Source organism: Bos mutus, chromosome 23, assembly GCF_027580195.1.
Source record: "Bos mutus isolate GX-2022 chromosome 23, NWIPB_WYAK_1.1, whole genome shotgun sequence".
NCBI classification, from domain to species: domain Eukaryota; kingdom Metazoa; phylum Chordata; class Mammalia; order Artiodactyla; family Bovidae; genus Bos; species Bos mutus.
Window position 1 is genome coordinate 40,644,260 of NC_091639.1, and position 21,389 is coordinate 40,665,648.

The window sequence follows — 21,389 nt, forward strand, 5'->3', positions numbered from 1 at the left end:
AAGCAGTGGTCACACTGGCCTTGTTTGGCTGCCCGGAGCCCACCTGCTCAGCTGCGGGCAGGAAGCCACTGGCAACTCCTCGGGGCTTCTCACATTAGGGCTTCCTTCCCCAGGACTCCTGGCAGGGCAGGCCCTCCAGTCCGACACTAAGGCTGAGTGAGGTATGCCTGGGATACAGGACCAAGAGCCTGATTTGACCAGCCCTGGCACCAGGGCCCAAAGCTGAAAGGAGGGAGGAAAGACCCAGGTGGAAACTTGGAACTTTTATTAAATACTCATTCACCCATTTGCCACCACCATCCAGAGCAGGAAAAAAAATTATCAAAATGGAATTAAAAAAAATAAAACAAATTACACCCAATCCCCAGTATGTACAAGGTTGTTCCTGGCCTCTCTGCCACAGCTGTGGAGAGGCTGGGGAGCAGCTGGGGTGGGCGTGGGGCTGGGCACCTTTCTCCAGCCACGGGCCCCTGAGCAACTCTGACTGTGGTGGCAGAAAGTCCCTACTGCCAAGGGGCCAGACACCTCGACTGGCCTCTGGGGAGGTGTTTATTGCTGGGAGGGGCAGGGCTGGGCCCACTCTGCCCCTACTGGGCGGAAGAGCTGTCTGACTGCTCCCAGAGTGGGCAATGACCAGTTGGGAGTAGAGGACCAGTCCCAGAGCAGCCCCAATCGCCACCTGAGAAAGGGGATGGACCGAGGCCAGGACAGGTGTTTTCCAGAGAGAGAGGGTGCTGAGCTGATTCTGGGGGGAGGACACCCCAGTGCAGCCTGCTGATCAAACTTGTCCTCCTTAGCTCCTGAGGATGACGCACTCCCCCGACTCCAGCTGCCTGGCCCTCCTTGGGGGCAGGGCTCCTGTGCCCTTCAGGCCATTTTCCTGCTGCCTTCTTGCCCCAGAGACCTTTGTGGCCACCTGCACGTCAGCCACAGCCTGGGCCCTTGGAGGCAAGGATGCCTGTGCAGCCTGGCACATCCTCCAACATGGTGTGGGACGCAGCCCTTGGGCTCAGCAGCTGCTCTCCGACTCTGCAGTCTCCAGGGTCGCCGCCCCCCGCTGCATGGCAGCAGTGGCCACGCTGATGGCCTCCTCCAAGGTCTGTTGCGCCTCCAGCTGTGGAGAAGGAAGGAGAGAGTGAGACCCTCCCTCCCAGGTCCCAGTGGTAAGGTATGTGGTCTACTATTTTGAATGTCCTCCGCCCACCCAGTGTTACACACACCTGAGCACTCAGTAGGGCCCCAGGAAACAGCAAGTTCACTGATAGAACCCTATTAGGCTAGGTATGGTGAGGAGCCATGGAACGATTCAGGGTCAGACAGAGCAGCTTGCTCATAGAAGGGGAATGGCGGGCTGGAATAATCATCGGACCTAACAGAAGCAGAATATATTAAGAAGAAGTGGCAAGAATACACAGAAGAACTGTACGAAAAAGACCTTCACGACCCAGATAATCACGATGGTGTGATCACTCACCTAGTGCCAGCCAGACATCCTGGAATGCGAAGTCAAGTGGGCCTTAGAAAGCATCACTACGAACAAAGCTAGTGGAGGTGATGGAATTCCAGTTGAGCTATTCCAAATCCTGAAAGATGATGCTCGGAAAGTGCCACACTCAATATGCCAGCAAATTTGGAACACTCAGCAGTGGCCACAGGACTGGAAAAGGTCAGTTTTCATTCCAATTCCAAAGAAAGGCAATGCCAAAGAATGCTCAAACTACCGCACAATTGCACTCATCTCACATGCTAGTAAAGTAATGCTCAAAATTCTCCAAGCAGGCTCCAGCAATACGTGAACCGTGAACTTCCAGATGTTCAAGCTGGTTTTAGAAAAGGCAGAGCAACCAGAGACCAAATTGCCAACATGCGCTGGATCATCGAAAAAGCAAGAGAATTCCAGAAAAAACATCTACTTCTGCTTTATTGACTATGCCAAAGCCTTTGACTGTGTGGATCACAATGAACAGTGGAAAATTCTTCAAGAGATGGGAATACCAGACCACCTGATCTGCCTCTTGAGAAATTTGTATGCAGGTCAGGAAGCAACAGTTAGAACTGGACATGGAACAACAGACTGGTTCCAAATAGGAAAAGGAGTACATCAAGTCTGTATATTGTCACTCTGCTTATTTAACTTATATGCAGAGTACGTCATGAGAAATGCTGGGCTGGAAGAAGCACAAGCTGGAATCAAGACTGCTGGGAGAAATATCAACCTCAGATATGCAGATGACACCACCTTTATGGCAGAAAGTGAAGAGGAACTAAAAAAGCCTCTTGATGAAAGTGAAAGAGGAGAGTAAAAAAGCTGGCTTAAAGCTCAACATTCAGAAAACTAAGATCATGGCATCCAGTCCCATCACTTCATGGGAAACAGATGGGGAAACAGTGGAAAGTGTCAGACTTTATTTTTTGGGGCTCCAAAATCACTGCAGATGGTGACTGCAGCCATGAAATTAAAAGACGCTTACTCCTTGGAAGGAAAGTTATGACCAACCTAGAGAGCATATTCAAAAGCAGAGACATTACTTTGCCAACAAAGGTCCGTCTAGTCAAGGCTATGGTTTTTCCTGTGGTCATGTATGGATGTGAGAGTTGGGCTGTGAAGAAGGCTGAGTGCCGAAGAATTGATGCTTTTGAACTGTGGTGCTGGAGAAGACTCTTGAGAGTCCCTTGGACTGCAAGGAGATCCAACCAGTCCATTCTGAAGGAGATCAGCCCTGGGATTTCTTTGGAAGGAATGATGCTAAGGCTGAAACTCCAGTACTTTGGCCACCTCATGTGAAGAGCTGACTCATTGGAAAAGACTCTGATGCTGGGAGGGATTGGGGGCAGGAGGAGAAGGGGACGACAGAGGATGAGATGGCTGGATGGCATCACTGACTCGATGGACGTGAGTCTGAGTGAACTCCGGGAGTTGGTGATGGACAGGGAGGCCTGGCGTGCTGCGATTCATGGGGTCACAAAGAGTCGGACACGACTGAGCGACTGAACTGAACTGACTCAGCCCCCTTATTTTCCAGATGAAGGAACAGGGACACGAAGAAATGAAGAGTTGAGACTGCAAGGCAGAATGCCATGAAAGTTACCGTGAAGGTCAGAAGGGGCTCCCCACCCTGCCTCAGTGAAGGAAGAGCCTGGGCCTGAGACAGGTGTGTGGCTGCAGGCAGAAAGGGATTTGTCCTCTGAAATGGGCACCTTCAGACCCGAATGCTGTCCTCTTCCCTCCACTGAGTTCCCCTGCCCTTCGTGCTTCTTTCTGCAGCCACCAGTCTCCTCACCTGCACCGCAATGTGGGTTCCGTTGGCTGTGGCCAGCAGTGCCACCTGTTGATGATGAAGGGATGCTACACTTGAGTCCTCAGCCACCACAGTCCCAGAGGTGATGATCGTGACCTGAAACATATATTAAGAACGAGGTTTTCCAACCTACTTATTCTCTCAACCCCCAATCCAAAAAAATCCCTTCAAGCAAGGTGGCTGGGAACAACTCAGAAGGAAATGAATAAAATCATTATGAGTCAGATTAATGAGCTAGCTTGGGGCTCAGAGCTAAGTGGGGATTGTGGCGGTGGTGGTTTAGTCGCTAAGTTGTGTCCAACTTGAGACCCCATGCGCTATAACCCACCAGGCTTCTCCTTCCATGGAATTTTCCAGGCAAGAAGACTGGAGTGGGTTGCTATTTCCTTCTCCAGGGGATCTTCCCAACCCAGGAATTGAACCTGGGTCTCCTGCATTGCAGGCGGATTCTTCTACTGACTGAGCTACCAGGGAAGCTCTAAGTGGGGGCTGTATGTTTCTTTAACTTACAGCCAACTTAATTGATGAATTTTGAGCCACAGAAGGACAGAGATGTAAAAGGCCCCACAGGTAATTTAATACCCTCATTTGAAAATGGACTAAAGCTCATGGAAAAGTAACATGCAACATGCCTACGGCAGCAAGCAAACTGTCTCTTGACTCTCAGATCAATGCTTGTCAACAAAGGAGAGTTGCTGATGACCCAGAGTTGTAGGGAAGACGCTTTATCTGTGGGAACCTTGGTCCTCCTAAGAAGGCTGGACTAATTTAGCCCGCACTTTTTAAGGCCTGTCGCACAGAAAGGAAGGACAAGAGAGGAAGAACCCCAAGCAAGCGGCCTGGTCGTACGGGCTGCGTCTGGGTGCCGTCGGCGCTGACCATGGCGACTGTGTGGGCGCCAGAGGTGGCGAGGGTGTCGTCGTGACTGGGGATGGCGAGGGTGGTGCTGCCATGCTGGGTCACCATACTGATGGCGCTCCCCAGGGCCTGCAGGTCTTCTGGGGACAGGCTGACCTGCCAATGGGAAGGAGGAAGATGAGCCAGGAGTGGAGGGGAGGGTTGTCTGAAAGCCCCCAGGCAGATGAGCCTGCTCTCTCAGGTTTGCTTATCGGTAGACTAGAGGATCAGCTTCTTGTCACAGGGTGGAGGGATCAGGACAAGCAAGTGAAACAGGCCCTGGCTGCAAAGAGAGGCTACACTGGAAGAAATCTGCTGACCACGTCTATTCACCACCACTTTGCCTCAGGGCTCTGTTCCATGCAATTCAGGGTCTCTACCCAATTTCACCCTCGTCATCAACTCTGAAAGTTACAGGTGCGCTTGACACTGAGCGTGCAGACAGAGGCCGGGTTATGCTGCTGGCGCGAAAGCCCAGGCTTGCAGAGGCCACACCGTGCTCTGGCCCGTACACCAACATGCCTCTCTGGAGGAGGACATCCAAGTGTTTCACTCAGGCAAACAGGACCTGTCAGCCTTCAAGTAAAAAGGGAAACTACTAGCTATGCTCCAGAAGCCCCAGAGACTGAGTTGGACGCACGAGCAGGTGGCCTGTGTTACAGGGAGTTGGGAGCCTCGGCCTCAGCTCTTGAGATCCAGAAGGGTGAAAAAGAGAACCTGGGTGAAGATGGGGCTGTTAGAACCTGGTGCTCCCCAGAGAGAGAGGGAGGGGCTACCAGCCAGAGGGGCCCACCCTACCCCTCGCCCCCGGCCTGTACCTGCTGGGCACCATCCTGAGTGATCAGAGCCACCTGGGGGGCCCCGTCCTCCTCGGTCACCATAGCCACTTGGGTAGGGAGGTCATCGCCCTCTTCCTTCACCTCTGACACGTAAGCAATGTGGGGACGCTTGGGTGGCGGGCTCTCCTCGGCTGCAGATGCAGCTGGGAAAGGAGAGCCAAGGCTGACACCTGCCCCCAGGTGGTCATGGGGAGACCTGGCTTGTCCCCACTCTCACCTCCTGCCCACGCCCCTCACCCTCGAGCTGCTGCTGCTCGTAAAGGGCCTGCTCGCTCTCCTCTGTGGCCTCCAGCTCGCCGTGGGCGCTGCGCTTGTGCATGGCCAGGGTGGAGGTCTGCCGGTAGGTCTTGCCGCAGGTGCTGCAGGTGTAGGGCTTGCAGTGTGTGTGCACCACGTGGTGCTTATACAGGCTTGAGTACTCGGTGAAGCGCTTCCCGCAGCCTGGCACCGTGCAAACGTATGGCTTCTCCCCTGGGGACACTGGGCTGTGAGGGGGGTGGGACCTGGGGCTGGCAAGGGGGAAACTAAGGGAGCAGGAGTGAGGGACAGGGTTGGTGAAGAGAGAGCCAGAGGGAGGAAGAGGGACTGGGATCTGGGACTCTGAAGGGACAGAGCTGGGGAAGATGGCCAGCGGCAGAGACAGAGGAAGTGAGTGTGGGACCACGGGGCCTGCAGACAAGGGGGAGAGAAGACAGGGGGGTGGGCAAGGCTGAGGCTAGTGAAGGGGCTGGTGAGGGGCACCAGGGCCTTGTGAACAGAAGCAGCAGGAGACAGAGAGGGATGACTGACGGGGACGTGCCAGGTATGACGGCAGAGGGAGGGGACGCGTGCGTCCGAGAGATGACAGAAGCTAGACAGGGACGTAACACTGGGGTGGGTGAGGATACACGGGAGTCACATGGACAGTGGACGACGTGAGGAGCTGAAGACATTCCACTCTGCTCTCTCCCCATTGTGCCTGACCCTGGCCTTTATCTGGGAGCTCCGCTGGAGGGGGCGGATTTCAGGTGGGTGCAGATGGGGGCAGGGGGCTGACAAGGCCAGCAGTGCCCATCAGATCAGCCCCAACTGGTAATGGAGGAACTGCTCGCTCACTGCAAGTGAAAGAGCAGTTCTGGGGGCACAGCTGGAACCTCGGGACCCTGTGCCCCGCCCGCGGACCAGCCTGCAACAACCCTCTGTTGAGAAGGTGTCTCAGGTCAGAAGCCTTTGGAAGAGGGGCTGGGGCCTCAGAGGGGGAGGCCCGCGCATGCCAGCTGGCCCACCTGTGTGGATGCGCACGTGATTCTTGTAGTTGGTGGCGCTGGTGAAGCCACGGCCACAGTGGGGCTCGGGGCAGGTGTAGGGCCGCTCGCCTGTGTGGGTGCGCACATGTACCTTGCGGATGTTAGATGTAGTGAAGGAGCGGCCACAGCCCTCGAAGGGGCACCGGAAGGGGCGTTCACCTGTGGAGACCCACGTGTGAGGGCGGCTCAGCAAGGGGTCCCGCAGAGCGGGGTGAGCCCCGGGCTTGGGGCCAGGCCCTAACTGGGCTGGGCGGGCAGGGCCCGGCCTACCAGTGTGGGTCCGGACGTGCTTCTGCAAGTCTCCTGAGGTCTTGAAGGCCTTGCTGCACAGCTCCTCTGGGCACTTGTATGGCTTCTCACCAGTGTGGGTGCGCATGTGGCTCTTCAGCCCATATCCTGTCCCGGGGGGAGGGGAGGGGTGAGAAAAGCACTGGGTGGGGCCTCATCTTTAGCATCTGCCTTCCTAAGGCAGAGGCGCTCTCCCTTAAGGTGTGCCCCGTGAGGCTCCGGGCCTCCTTTGGCACAAAGCGCCCCTGTCTGCCTCTGTCCTGCCACTGTCTGGGCACAGAAGTGGGGCTGCGGCAGCGGTTCCTGCTCCCTGCCCTGTCCAGGGCCAGCTGGCGCCATTCCAGAACCCGTGGAAGAGGAGACCCAGAGAACCTATGACCTCAGGGCCTCAACTGAGGGAAAATGAAGTCCAGAGGGAGGCAAGCCCTCCAACCACTGGCACCCCCCACTGGTCTGTGTCAGGGTTGCTTCTTGCCTCCATGACAGGTTTCCTGCAGTGATAGTGCCCTGCAGCTGGAGCACTGAGACAGCAGTTTCTTCTGGAAGGCAGCCTGGTGCTTGGCTCCCTTGAGGGAACATTCAGAGCTAATCTAGGGTCCTTTACCCTCAGCTGGAAGCAGTCCACCTTGGTCTCCATCCAGGTAGGTTACCTGTGGCAAAGGCCTTTCCGCAGCTGGGGAAATCACACCTGTATGGACGGTCACCGGTATGAGCTCTCTCGTGCACCTGTGAGGACAAGCAACCATGTCATTCAGAGGCGAGAGGGTGTGAATGGGCTCTTCGGTTTCTTTACGGCCCAGAATATTAGCATTGGCCACCTCCTTTATTTTGCTTCCTCTTCAGTGGAGATGCCCCCTCCAGGGAGCCTTCCCTGATTCTCTTCCCTCATGCACTCTTCACGCGTGTCACAGCCCCCCGTGCTGACATTCCTGTACGCTCATCTCTTCCTTCCAGGAGGCAATGAGCAACCTGAGGTCAGGGACCAGTTCCAGTCAAAGCAGGAAGGCAGGATTGCAGCCTGCTGGGAAGACAGCAAGGCTGAGAGCTCTTTGCAGCCACCTTACCTTTAAGTGATGCGCGGTGGTATAGAGACGCCCACAGCCCTTGTAGCCGCAGCGGAATGCTCTGTCCCCAACCTGTTGTCCTTTGCCATTATGAGGAGCCTGGCTCTCATGCAGAACCTGAGGGGAAAAAATCTTGGGGTCCCTATATGTATTCTCCTCAAAGAAGGAAGGGACGAGGTGGGACACAGGGCCCAGCTGGCAGCTTAAGACCCAATAAACAGGGTTAAACCTACCAAGGGGGAGATGCGCAACCTGGGTGATCGATCTAGACAGATGGAACAGACGCTGAGCCTGCTGCAGAAGGAACAGGGCTAGCCAGTGGAGTCACCACCAGCTCTGATGGACAGAGAGACGATTAAATGTCACTGGGGCTCTGACATCTTGGGGAGAAAGGGCGTCTCTTAGATGGGCAGGTAGGGCGGGGGGAGGAGTGGCCGCAATGGCCACACTCGAGCTGGGCTGAGGGCCAGCTGCCCCCCTTCTGACCGTGGAAGCTGCTGCTCTGGACACGTTTATCCTCTGATAGGAAGAGATTCCTTCCTCCCTGGGGAAACCCATGTTTGGAAGGGGCACTGCCAAGGGGCTGGCTATGGGGACAAGCTCACCTTGGCTCACCAGAAGCGAGGTGGCCACAACCAACAAAGTGCACAGGTGCCCAGGGCAGGGACCTGCAAGTCCTACCAGAAGCCCAGTTCTACCTGTAGCACCTGGCTACTGACAAGCCCTTCCTTTCCCTCTCTCCTGCCAAAAACCATTCCACACCAGCCTCTGGCTTCAGGGAGCCTTAATGTTGTGCTTTCTTGGGCAGAGTCCTGCTGGAACTGTCCCTTAGCCTTTGTTTTTGGGACACTGTGGCCTTCCCAGGAGCTCTTGAAACTGAACTCTGGAAGGCATGGTGAGCAGGAGTCAAAGGAGGGAGGCCAAATCCACAGCGGGTCTGTATAGTCAGCTCCAGGTCAAGGGGTCAGGCAGCTGACAAAGTTTCCTGGACACTCGAGTAGCTGGTGGGTGGCAGGAGAGGGCCACAGGTGGCTGGGCCTGCTCGGCAGGCGAACCCAGTCAAGCGTTTAGATTTCACTCCCATGTCCCACTGGTTCTTGAGGGAATCAAAAAACTTCAGGGCTAGAAGTGACCCTCTGAGATCATCTGGCCCCAACTCATCATATGAGATGGGAACAAGTTGAGGCCTCGGAGGGGAGTGACTGAGGCAGCACATGGCAGAGGCAGAGCCCACACAGATTTCAGGGCTTACAGTTAAAGCTTGGTTGTCTTCCCAACAGCAGTAAGCTTCTAAAATACACCTTACAGAATGGGGGTGGGAGTGGGCATAGCCCAGAGGGGCCTACTGCGAAGTTTTGTAGTGTCTTTTCAACTTCCTCTTCTCCTCTATGATATAGCCATTCTAGTTTAATTATAAAAACAACTCCCCCAGTCCCCTGGGTAAAATGCACGCTCCAGGAAGCCCTGCTACATCCACCCTGAGGCGCTGGAGTTCGGCCGGGCAGGGAGGACCTTGGTCTGGAAGGCTCTCAGATCTCTGAACTGGCTTCCCCTACAGGCAGGACCACGGCCCAGGCAAAGAGAGCCTAGACTGACTAATGTTTGGAAAGCCAAGATCCTTTTCTTTTGCAGCTGAGCTACTGTGCAAGCCCTGGGTTCCAAGAATCCCAGCTGCTCCGCTACATCTGCTCTCGTCACTGCCTACAGAGGTTATTTTCCCAAATGACTTAATGAGTCGCAGAAAAGAAATAAACACAAGAACATCTGACCTCAGAGAACTGGAAAACTAATAAAAGTCGCTGGCAAAGGTTTTCTCAGACAGTGCAGCCAAAGTGAAGCTGGGCCTAAGTTCCCACCGTATGGGTATCACTGTTTCTTACAGCTGCCTTCCCTCTGCAGAGACGCATAAACAAGTGGGAGTGTACACAGCTGTTGGCGGGCCCCAGCTGGGCTGTGACTCTTGCCCAAGAAGATGACCCGTGAGAGATGAGTCGGGGGAGCCAGGCTGCGGGTCACAGGGAGTAGCCCTGGTCATGTGCAGGCACAGGACTAACCCTGTCATCTAGAGAGCTCACCTTGCTGGTATACTGCTCCAGGGCCACCACTGTGTCCGCACTGAAGCCCTCGTCATCCTCTGCGGCCAGGCCCTCCAGGCCCACCTCTGTCTGCACAGCCAGGATGGCGCCATCTGACGGCACAGCCACGGGGTGGTGAATGTAGGCGGTGGAGCCATCTTCCAGCTGGACGGCTTCCAGGGCACTGGGGTCATAGCCCTCTGCAGGGAACATGCGGTTAGCCCAGAAGCTGCACAAGGGCAAGAGATGCGGCTGGGACCTGGGCGTTGAGGTAAGGAGAGGTACATATACCGAGGAGGGTTTAGCCTCTGGTTTTTCCTGCTCCCTCACCTTGGTGGTCCACTCTGGCTGGCCCTCCCTCTGGGGCCACCTCTCCTAAGGATGAGGTCTCCTATGGAGTACTCACTGGGAACACACAAGCTTGGTGAGGACCTGAAAGGACCATCATCTTGGCTGAGATGACCATGAGAACCTCCTGACTGGTGGCCCCTCACCCCATCTAGTTCCCTCCAGGCAGCATAGCATCCAGAGGGAGCTTTGCAGGACACACGTGTGGTCTTGTTACCCAACAGCCTAAACAGTTCAACCATGTCCATTGGCCTCAGGATAAAAACCCAAACCCTTATTCTGCAGCCCCAGTGCTCTGGCCCATCCTCTCTGTTTGGCTTCACCTCACCCACTCTGCCCTCCCCTCCAAGACTCAAGCTCCTGGCAGTTCCATGAATGTGCCCTTCTTTCTCCCTGCCCACCTCCACCCCTGTTTCCGGGTCACACATGCTGTTCCTTCCGTCTGGAGTACTGAACCCTTCTTGCCATTGCTCTTTCCCAGCTAGGCCCACTCCATCCTCCAGCTCCCAGCCCAAGCGTCACTTTCTCAGAAAAGCCCTCCCTGAGTCTGAACCCCATTTGTAGTGATCAGTTCATGATGGTTCATTTCAAGCCCTTTCCCCCACTAGATTCTAGGAGAGCAGGGACTATGTCTGACCCTGTTCTCTTTTGTATACTCCACACCTAGTGCCTGGCATGCAACTGCTCAAAAAACTACTTGTAGAAGAAATAAACCATTATTCTTCAGTACCTTAAAAGCTTCATTCTTAAAAAATGTGACTTAAGTATGTGGTCCTGGTTTTGGATATTATTGGATCCCATTTAAAGCCTTAACACTTTGTGGCTGTGCTGTAGCTAGAGCCGCCAGGCCCAGGCCATGGACTCCCATGCTCAGGCTCCTAGGGGCAGAAGCAGCTGCTCCTGCGGTCCACGCCAGGAAAGGCAGGGGTGCCTGCTAATCCAGGTGAGCGTGGGGCCCACGGCTCCATGTCTCCGCCCCAGCTCCCAGGGTGCACAATGCTATCCCCCAACCACGGCCAGTTCTGCCTCCCTTCCTTCTCACCAGTCATGAGGACTGTGACCCCACCTTTGGGTGTGCGGTGTATGTAGGCCATGCTGCCATCTTCCAGCTGCACGGGTTGTCCATCCTCAAAGGAAAGAGGCTCTGTAATGAGAGCAATGCCTGCCTTTCTCTGGAGCTTGGGGTCAGGGAGCAGGGCTCCTTCAGTGGAGGCTGCCTGGCCTCGCTCATGTGGCAGGGGCGTCCTGGGATGCCCTCACCTTTCTGCACTGTCACTTGGTGAATGTATGCAGTGGTCCCATCCTCAAGCTGGATCACTTGCCCTTCAAGAAGCTTGTCTCCTGCGGGGGCAGAAATGGAGAGAAGTGGGCCAGGCCCAGAAGAGGGCTGAGGAACACTTGCCTGCTTTAGTACAGGCCTGTTGGAGGCACAGTCTGCATGTCTAAGCACAGCTTAGATATTCTCCATGTTACCTCACTCCCTGCCTCCCAGGTCTGGGCCTCAGAGGTACCAAGGCAGAGACATCCTGCCATGAAGAATCCTAAGCTCCCAGAAGATTCCCCTTCAGTCACTCACAGGAGGAGCAACTTCATTTATTATTCTACCCATGCCACACAAAGCAGGGACTTCCAACCTGGCAGTAAGCTGCTGAGATTGAGCTAAACAGCAAAGTTTTCCCTGAAATCTGGAAAGGCCCCAAATGGATCCAAATTCAGATCTGACTCAAATTAACTAAATCAAAATATGTTCCCTTGTCTCCCACTGCGGCAGTATGCCAAGACCAAGACCCTCTGATAAGGCAGTATAACTTACAGGTTAAAAGCAATGGGCTCTGGGGCTTCCCTGGTGGCTCAATGGGAAAGAATCCCTCTGCCAATGCAGGAGAAACAGGTTTGATCCCTGGTCCAGGAAGATCCCACATGCCATGGAGCAACTGAGCTCATGTGTCACAACTAATGAGCCTGTGGTGTAGAGCCAGGAGCCACAAATGAGCCCACATGCAGCAACTACTGAAGCCTGAGTGCCGTAGAGCCCTGCAACAAGAGAAGCCACTGCAACTAGAGAGTAGTCCCCACTCGCTGCAACCAGAGAAAAGCCTGTGCAGCAACAAGTGCCCAGCACAGCACCCCCGCCCACACAAAAAAGCACAGGGCTCTACAACCAGTCCAGACCTCCTGGGTTTGAATTTCAGCTCTACCTCTTACTAGCTGTGTGATCTTAGACAACTTATTTAACTTCTCTGTGCCTCCATTCAGAGAAGGCAATGGCACCCCACTTCAGTACTCTTGCCTGGAAAATCCCATTGATGGAGGACCCTGGTAGGCTGCAGTCCATGGGGTCACTAAGAGTCGGACACGACTGAGCGATTTCACTTTAACTTTTCACTTTCACGCACTGGAGAAGGGAATGGCAACCCACTCCAGTGTTCTTGCCTGGAGAATCCTGGGGATGGGGGAGCCTGGTGGGCTGCCGTCTATAGGGTCGCACAGAGTCGGACACGACTGAAGCGACTTAGCAGTAGCAGCAGCAGTGCCTCCATTTCCTCTCCTGAGAGCAAAAGGCTCTTAGATTTAGAATTAGAATTATATAGGCCTCTCCTTATGTCCAGGGAGTTTGAGAGGGAGAAGGGATAAAGGAAGTGAGAAAGCAAAGAAGGGAGACTGAAGACTCAATGACAAGTGGTTTCCTTGTTCATTTACTTACACGTTTCAAGACCAGACAGTTACTTCTGGCTCACCTCTGCTGATGTCTACCCCTCAGAAGAATTCTCAAACTTGTCCCCAAACTGAGTTTTCTTGGGTCTGTAACTAATAGTTCCACAACCCAGCCAGAGTAGGTAAGGTGGTGACAAAGGTAGGAAGTAGGAGAGAAACACAGCTGAGACGAGGGGAGGGCAACCCCCTCTTCCCTCCTGCCCAGCAAGCAGCAGGCTGCCCTGCCAAGGGCACTAGTACTTGGGGATCTGAAAGTATCAGCAGAGCTTCTGCTAGGAGAGTGGGTACTGTTGCAAGACAAGAAACAAGATGCCGAGAAGAGTTATTAAGGGAAAACTCTCAACCTAGAACTTCTTCTAACAAGCAGAGATGACAATGCGGAGAGGAGTGGGGTGCTGGTGGTGGGGAGAAGAGCTGTCAGGACCCTTACACCCCACTGCAGAGGTGACTGTAGGTTCCGTTTTGCCCAGAGTGGTCCCGGTGCCTTTATTCAGAGCATGTTCTTCCACTCTCCAAAGTGTCAGCTTTGAATAACACATTTCATGCTTACCCTGTTTACAGGTAAGTCTCATAACATTTTAGGGCTTCCGGCTGGCTAAGCTGGGCCCAGACAGAGCTGCCTGCTGACAGAGATGAAAGTGCACTGGTTGAGAGCATCAAAGGAGCTCACCTGCAAGAGAGCTGCCTTTCAGGACAGTGAAGTTCTGGTTCCTCAAGGCCAGCTCTACTCTAAGCAGTATGAAATCTGTTGGGTGTGAGTGTGTGTGTGCATGCATGTAAGGACACACTATAGCACCATGGAGGAAGAAGAGAACAGAGCCAGGAAGAGTGACAAGAGAAAGATATAAATGGGGAGGTGGGGGAGGTAAAGAGATCATCCAGACATAAGAAGGAAAGACATAAGAAAAGAGAGTGGCTTTCCAAGGCCAAGCACAGCCACTTGTTTGTTTTTTCATTCATTCAACCATTAATTCGTAATAGAAGACTGAGGCAAGGGGAATAGCCGGGTCCATAGAGTAAATGCAGGTCCTGAATTCTTCCATCCCGCTGAGACTGCTGTGAGAGGGCAAAGACCTCCAATGGGAAGGCTGCAGGCTTCACAAGTATTCTAGAGAAGTCCATTCTCAAGAAAATAAAGCCAGCCAGCTCCACACGTCATCATATGGAAAAAGCCTATCGATGCTATTAAGGAGCCTCTTTGTTGTCATTAGGAAGCAGCCGATTTAAAATGAAATCAACAATTTATAAGCTTGGGACTTGAAATACATTTTGACAATGTGTTGAAATGAAGGAGGGCACTGTTGCAATGACAGTGGAGAAATGAGGATGGCGGTGCTCACAGAGTGCAGAAAAGGCAAAATAAAGAGAAGGAACGAGGCAGTGTTTGGCCAGTGCTGTCCAAGAAAGACCCACATGCCATCTGGCGTGCCTGTAAATGCTGGCGAAAAGAAGGAGCTTGTCAGGACACTGAGTGTCCTGGCCAAAAGGCCCTGCTCTTCAATAATGCTCTGTTCTGACTCCATGCCCCCTTGAATTTAAGTTCCTTGAGAATTTGAATTTCAGGTAAATCTGAATTGCAGATAAACAGTGAAGGATTTTTTTTTTTTTTTAGTACTTGGTATTACTATGTTATTGCTTTTAGTATTTAATCTTATGTTTATACATAGCTTTCTCATGCAGTATTTGGAACATACTTACACTACAAAATTATTCATTGTTTATCTGTAATTAAAATTTAACTATGTGCCCTGTAGACTTTTTCTGGTCACCCTAGTGGGGCCCCCTACCCTGAACCTAAAGAGTATGTTGCACATGCTCAGAAGATAGTTTGATTGCTTAAACTTGCTTAAATTAAAATGAACTGCTTCTAGAAAGAACTGAGAAAACTGGAAAGGGAATATTTGAAAAGCAGGAAGTCACAAGCAGCACTGTGTTCATCCATGCCAGAAATATTTATGAACCTCTTACCACACATAAGGGAATCTTGACTCCTGTAGCTAGGCTAATCTGATTTTCTAGCCTCCCTAGGTGGCATTATATTTTAGAGTTACTTTTTCATCAATCACCTTGAGATATTCTCATGCAGAGAAAGTTGTAGCAAGCAGGCAAGAGGGCAGGGTGGTCATGAGACTCTTGGACCAGGACAGGGCAGGATTCTGCAGTCCGCGGAAATACCTTTGACAGCTTGCTGGACATAGGCCGTCGTCCCATCACTGAGGGTCACCGTCTGCAGCCCCAAGCTCTCCATGGCAAACTCCTGCCTGTGCAGTCAGACATGAAGTTGGCTTCTTTCCAGCACCGGAGCCACAGCTGAGGTTAGAGATTTCCTTTTGCGTCACAGATCTGAGAAAATGGACAGTGTCATATTATGAGCTGCATGGCTTCCTCCTGCCACAAGGACACACAGGGACAGTGAATGAGGCCAGCCAAGAAGAAGAAGAAAAAGAGATGAATTCTTCAAAGTAGAGAACTATGTTGGCTTTTATTAAGAGTTCGAAATATACACATTTAAGAATTCTAAAAACTGAGCATTCAAGAGAAACATGCCAGCCAAACTGGTTGTAAATTAAGATTTCATTAATCAAAACCCACTTTTAGGGACTTCCCTGCTAGGCCAGAGGCTAAGACTCTGTGCTCCCAAAGCACAGGGCAGGGGTTTGAACCCTGGTCAGGGAACTAGAAACCACATGCCACAACTGAAGATCCTGCATACCGCAACCAAGACCCAGTGCAGCCAAACAGATCAGTAAATAAACAAGTCAATTGTTTATAAAACCCCCGTTTAAATTCACTCCCCTAGAAGGGAGACTCACTGAAGGCAGGAGGCCAACTCCGGGGTTGCTGGTTCTCTGTGACCATTCTGACATCTCTCCTGTGCTCAGATTCATCCATTCACCAAGAATCAGTGAGGTCATTCTTTTTTGGGGGGCCATGCAGCTTGCAGGATCTTAGTTGCTGACCAGGGATTGATCCTAGCCCCTTTGCAGTAAAAGCACAGAGTCCTAACCACTGGACCACCAAGGGATTCCCAGTGGGGTCATTCTTGATTCCCCCTTTATCCTCAGAAGTCTAGGAATACCACCATCTTACACCATACACAAAATTAATTCAAATGGATTAAAGACTTGAATTTAAAACCTGAAACCATAAAGCTCCTAGAAGAAAACATAGGTGGTAAGTTGCCAATGATTTCTTTTTGGAATTTGTCACCAAAAGCAGAGGAAACAAAAATAAACAATTGGGACTAAAAAAACTAAAAAGTTTCTGCACAGCAAAGGAAACCATCAATAAAATGAAAAAGCAACCTATTAAATGGTAAAAATATTTGCAAATCCTGTATCTGATAAGGGGCTAATATGCAAAATACACAAAGAACTCAAATGACTCAGTAGCAAAAAGCCAAACACTCCAACTGAAAAAACAGGCAGATGATATGAATAGACAGCTTTCTATGCCCAGTAGGTATATGAAAAGATGCTCAACATCCCTAATCACCAGTGGAATGCAAATCAAAACCATAATGAGATATCACCTCATATCTATCAGAATGTTTTATTACCAAAAAGACAAGAAAAAATAAGTTTTGGCAAGGATGTGGAGAAAAGGGAACGCTGTGTGCTATTGGTGGGAATGTAAATTGGTGTAGCTACTATAGAAAACAGTATGGAGATTCCTCAAAAAATTTAAAGTAGAATTACCATTTGATTGAGCAATCCCACTTCTGTGCATTTATGCAAAGAAAACAAAAACCTTAACTTGAAAAGATATATGCATTTCCATATTCATTACAGCATTATCTACAATGGCCAAGACATGGAAACAATCTAAGTGTCCACTGATGGGGGAATGGATAAAGAAAGAGCTACACCACACACACACACACACACACACACACACACACACACACACACACTGGAATATTATTCAGCCACAAAAAGAATAGTATCTTGCCATTTCAACAACATGGATGCACCTTGAGGACATTACGCTAAGTGAAATAAGTCAGGCGGAGAAAAAATAAGCACCGTATGATCTCATTTATATGTGGAATCCTTAAAAAAATTAGATTCATAGATACAGAGAGCCGATTGGTGACTGCCAAAGGCAGGGGTTGGCGGTAGGTAAAATGAGTAAAGGGAGTGAAAAGGCACAAACTTCCAGTTACAAAATAAGTCCCGGGGGATGTAAGGTACAGCATGATGACTACAGTTAATAAAACTGTATTGCATACTTGAAAGTTGCTAAGAGAATAAAATTTAAAAGTTTTATCACAAGAAAAAAATTCTGTAACTGCATATGGTGCTGGATGTTAACTGACTGACTGTGGTGATCCTTTCACAATATACAGATACTGCTGCATGTTGTACACCTGAAACAAATATAATGTTGCATGTCAATTATACCTCAATTTAAATAATTAAAAGACAGACAAGAAGGTCAAGGTACCTAATTCCAGGTGAGTATCACCTCACCTGTTGACTAATGTAAGAACCTCCTAATATGTGTCAATAAATTCTTGCCTGTTTCTCACTCAAATTTTGTGTCAGAATGCCTTTTTTGTTTTTAAAGTACAAATCTAAACCTACTACTTCCTTGATTAAAACTCTTCAGTGGCTTCCTATCACCCTAAGAATTCATTCACCTTGCAGGCAAGGCTGGTCCCCTCAGAAGTCCCTGCAGCCCTGGCCACCACGTTTTCCTGGCACTCACAGTCCCAGGGTCACATGCCTACCTCTTCTTCTTTAATACACGTTGCCTACACAAGACTTCGGGCTCCAAACCCAGTTCCTGGCTCACTGCGGGCTCTCCACAAATCCTCGAGCTGTGACGTGCCAGTCCTTGTCCCAGTAGGGAAGCACTGACACGTGCGTCTGCTGTGGGACGGAGTACCGGAGCCCTGCTCCAGGGCAAGGTTCTCTTTGCCACCCATCCATAGGATTCTCCCGGGCTCGAAGTCTGCACGGCCTACTGGACTCTTACTAGCTGCCAGCTCATCTTCTCAATCAGTGCTGCCCGACCTGTTATCACATCAGGGCACCCAGAGAGGATATTTGTATGTCACACTTTGGGTGCTGGTGCTTGAAGTCATGAGCAACCAGCTAGAGCTTTGGCAGTTCCAAGGGCTGAGTGGGTAAGCACCCTGACATAACTACAGCCCGTCTGTGACACACTGGTGGGGACGGTCTCTGCTAGACTCGGCATCTCCACCAGAATGATTCATACCTTCTGTCCATAACATTTACTGAATGGGCTAAGCTCTGGGGACAGCAATGCTACTATCGCTGATAGTGAACACGGCCAGGAAGCTAACCGTGTACTAGGCATTTAAATTTGGTAACCTGTTTAATCCTCACACTGACCCTTTAATTAAATACTATTATCCTCATTTTACAGTTAAGGGAGTTGAAGCTCTACTCAAGGTTGCACAGCTAGTAAATGAAAGAAAAGGATTTGAATCCAGCCCACCTGGCACCAGAGCAGTACTCCTAAGGAGTCTATTCTGCTGCCTAATACAGAGGTTTTTAGCTAGAGTTTATGAACCCTGAAGCCACCTGATAACACGTTTTTGGTGTGTGAGCTTGCACATTTTTCTGAAGAGGGGAGAGTCATGACCGTCATTGGAGTCTTACAGGGATTGAAGGAGGTAAGGAACCATTGGTCTAGGTAGGAATTCCGATACATGATTCATCTTTTCTGGTCTGCTCGGATCCTGGCAGTGACCTCAGTGTTGCCCAGAGTCCTGATGACCCCCAACATGGTCCCTACCTCATGAAAGCCCTGGGCCTGGCCACTACTGGACTGCTCCAGGACCTTCGACTTTCATTCTCTTAACCAGGGAGATAAGTTCTTTTGGGGAACTGTTTTCATATTAACAGCACTGTATCAGAAATAATACACCTGAGAGACCTATGTCGGGATTACAAACCAGCCTCAGATCTTTATGGCTGGGCCCTGTGGCTGCTGAGGCAATGGCTGGTTTAACTTAGCTCATCTGTATTCTACTGAGATTTTCTGAGGAAAATCTGTGCCATGGTTAACAACACAGGCTCTGCTGTCAGTCTTGGTTCTAACTCAGACTTTGCCTCTTTCAAGCTGTGTGTCCTTGGAAAGTAACTGGACCTCTCTGAAATTTAGATGATACATCTTAAAAACAAAATGAGGATAACAGTGGCGTCTTTGTCACGTTACTGTCAGGATGAAATGAGGTCACAAACGTCAGCATTTAGCGCAGTGAAGGCACACAGGGATTACCCGAGAAATGCTGGCTCTAGGGAAGCGGGTGAAAGGGGAACCTAAAGGGATATGCTTCTGAAGCAATGAGTATTCCTGTAACAGCTAGGAGTACTGACAACAGCCTGGGATCTGTAGAAAGGCTCGTAACCTCAATTTCACCTCCTGTTATTGCCTCTTCATCTGTAAAATGAACTGTTGGCCCAAATGACCCTAAAATCCTTGCCACCATTCATGTAATTACATTTATTAAATATACACCCCTTAATACATGTCAGCTGCTGTTTAAAGTACTCTATCTATACTATCTTTTTTAATCTTAAAAACAATCCTATGAGGAAATGAGTACACTATCCCCATTTTACAGCTGAGGTGACTGAAGCTTAGAGGTGGAATAATTTGCTCAAGGTTCTAGAACAAGTTAGTGCTGAAGCCAGGATCTAAGCCAGGCTGGCTGGCCCCAGAGTCCATACCTCTTAATATCTGGTTTATTTCCTCCTTTTGCTAATCCACTGTAACACAACATCAGCTCTTAGAACACTTGAATACTGGTTGTTTAACTTTCATCTCACCCACTGCAACTTAATCCTGGTTCTTCTCAACCTGACCACATAGAAGGAGGGAACAGCTAGCAGCCACATTTCCCAAAATAACGCTTTTTATACTCAAAGAAAACAAATCCCTACTCTTTTACATGTTCTCATGTCCAGGCTAAATATTCAGTTTTCCTCCTTAAGCCTCATAACATAAACCTTTAATAAAACAGTCCCCTCTTGCTCTCTAGCCCTTCCAGATCGCTGAATCCTCCTTCCAACAGTGCCTGACTGCGGATGGTGAGAAGTTGCTTCTTGGCTGCCAGGCACATACAAGCGTCTGATTGCCATTTTTCTTCCTTTCTTTTGTTAAATAATGGTCAACTCCGAAGCCTCCTGTGCCAGTACTACCGCAGGGACATTGGCAGAGCCAAAGAAGGCTTGTCACTGCCTGAGGATGGCTGGGTCTGAGCAGTTCCTGCCTGTACTGGACACTTCAGATTTGTAACTCCCCTGGCCCTCTGACAAAGGGCAGGGGGGAGCTGGGCGGGGGGAGCAGGAGTAGCTGCTACCTTTTCTTTTTGGAGGGTGTAATTTTTACCAGCTCCCTAATGACCTGAGCCGAATGGAGAGCTAGTCTAGGGGGAGGTGTGGTGAGGAATAAGAGCCAAGACAAAAGGTAGGGATGAAAAGGGAGACTGACACACCCAGAATTAGCAGCAAGTCCAGTTCCTGTATGTTGCATTTTTAAATGAACTTAACGTATTGTTGGTTCTGGTGCAGGAAACAGCTCCATGACTTCATAATATATAAATGTGTTTCCTCTTGTAAACATAAATTATAGTTACCAGAGAGAGAACATTTATGAAAACTTTTTAGATACATTGAATCTTTCCCTGTGAAAAAAGATGGGCTTAAATTGTGTCCTTAAAGCAGAAAAATAAGAGGTATGACAGATGGGAAATGAAAGAGTAGCCACGTGCTTCTCCACTATGTCATGGTTCAGATCTAATCTGACCCACACCTAAGCAGGGCTTCGCCTGGACTACAGGCACCTGTTTGCTAGTCTATCATTTTCTGCTAACCCGAATTCTGGGAACATTTGAAATAGGGTTTCTGGACTCTGTCAGCCCAGAGGGTACTGAGGAGCCAAAAAAAGAAAAAAAGAAAACGTTTGCTTGGAAACAGAGAAATGTTCAACTTTGGGGGGAAAAATGACAATTTTCACTCAGATAATTACTAATGTGGAAATATAGAAAACTTCTCAGAAAGGACAAAGCGACATTAGGTTGGGAGGGACAAAGCCTGAGGGAGTCAAGTGGCAAACAAATGAGAAGCAGATTTGGAAGGGCTGTAGTAAAATGATTCAGTGTTTGTTATTATAGAAAAAGACTTCAGTGCACACACAAAACCCGTAGTGAAACAGGCTTGGTTCTGTGGGTTTCCAAAAACTAAAGAGAAAACAGGAAATTAATAACAGAAACACATTTAAAACACCAGCTAAACATCTCTTTCCAAAAGGCACACTGATGTTAAAAGCCCAAAGTGCTTTTTAGTATGGTTCCTATTTGGCTACTGCAATTTTACAGGTTTGAAGTAGTCACAGAAAAGGGAGTAATTGGGCAAAATGGATTATTTTTAATTCCAAAAAAGTCAATGAAAATACAGTCTCCTTTACTGCAAAATGGCATTCATTTTAAACTAAAACAGATAACTTGAAAATCTAATTTTCAGACAAATGTTTAAGTGAATTTAGCACCTTAGTTTGTAAACACTCTACAGAGCAATCATGGCTTAGTTTCAAACTCACCTTT

The 21,389-nt window shown here is 50.0% G+C and overlaps 1 protein-coding gene across 4 annotated transcripts in view; it reads right to left on the reverse strand.

Annotated features, from left to right (window-relative positions):
- Nucleotides 1-250: 250 nt before the first annotated feature.
- The window catches only part of ZNF76 (zinc finger protein 76), a 30,062-nt gene continuing 8,923 nt past the window's right edge, over nt 251-21,389 (reverse strand). The window contains exons 1-14 of one of the 4 annotated variants that reach the window (XM_070361233.1): nt 14,987-15,113; nt 11,910-12,130; nt 11,357-11,437; nt 11,163-11,240; nt 9,749-9,948; nt 7,674-7,790; nt 7,260-7,335; nt 6,592-6,717; nt 6,301-6,480; nt 5,273-5,506; nt 5,015-5,178; nt 4,149-4,313; nt 3,282-3,395; nt 251-1,114 (exon numbers count right to left, since the gene is read on the reverse strand). In XM_070361233.1, coding sequence (XP_070217334.1) covers nt 1,010-1,114; nt 3,282-3,395; nt 4,149-4,313; nt 5,015-5,178; nt 5,273-5,506; nt 6,301-6,480; nt 6,592-6,717; nt 7,260-7,335; nt 7,674-7,790; nt 9,749-9,948; nt 11,163-11,190 — 1,509 coding nt within the window. In that variant the 5' untranslated portion in view covers nt 11,191-11,240; nt 11,357-11,437; nt 11,910-12,130; nt 14,987-15,113 and the 3' untranslated portion in view covers nt 251-1,009. Of the gene's footprint in view, nt 1,115-3,281; nt 3,396-4,148; nt 4,314-5,014; nt 5,179-5,252; nt 5,507-6,300; nt 6,481-6,591; nt 6,718-7,259; nt 7,336-7,673; nt 7,791-9,748; nt 9,949-11,162; nt 11,241-11,356; nt 11,438-11,909; nt 12,131-14,986; nt 15,155-21,389 lie in introns of those variants that run through there. The other 3 variants (XM_070361231.1, XM_070361230.1, XM_070361232.1) reach the window with 3 other exon arrangements.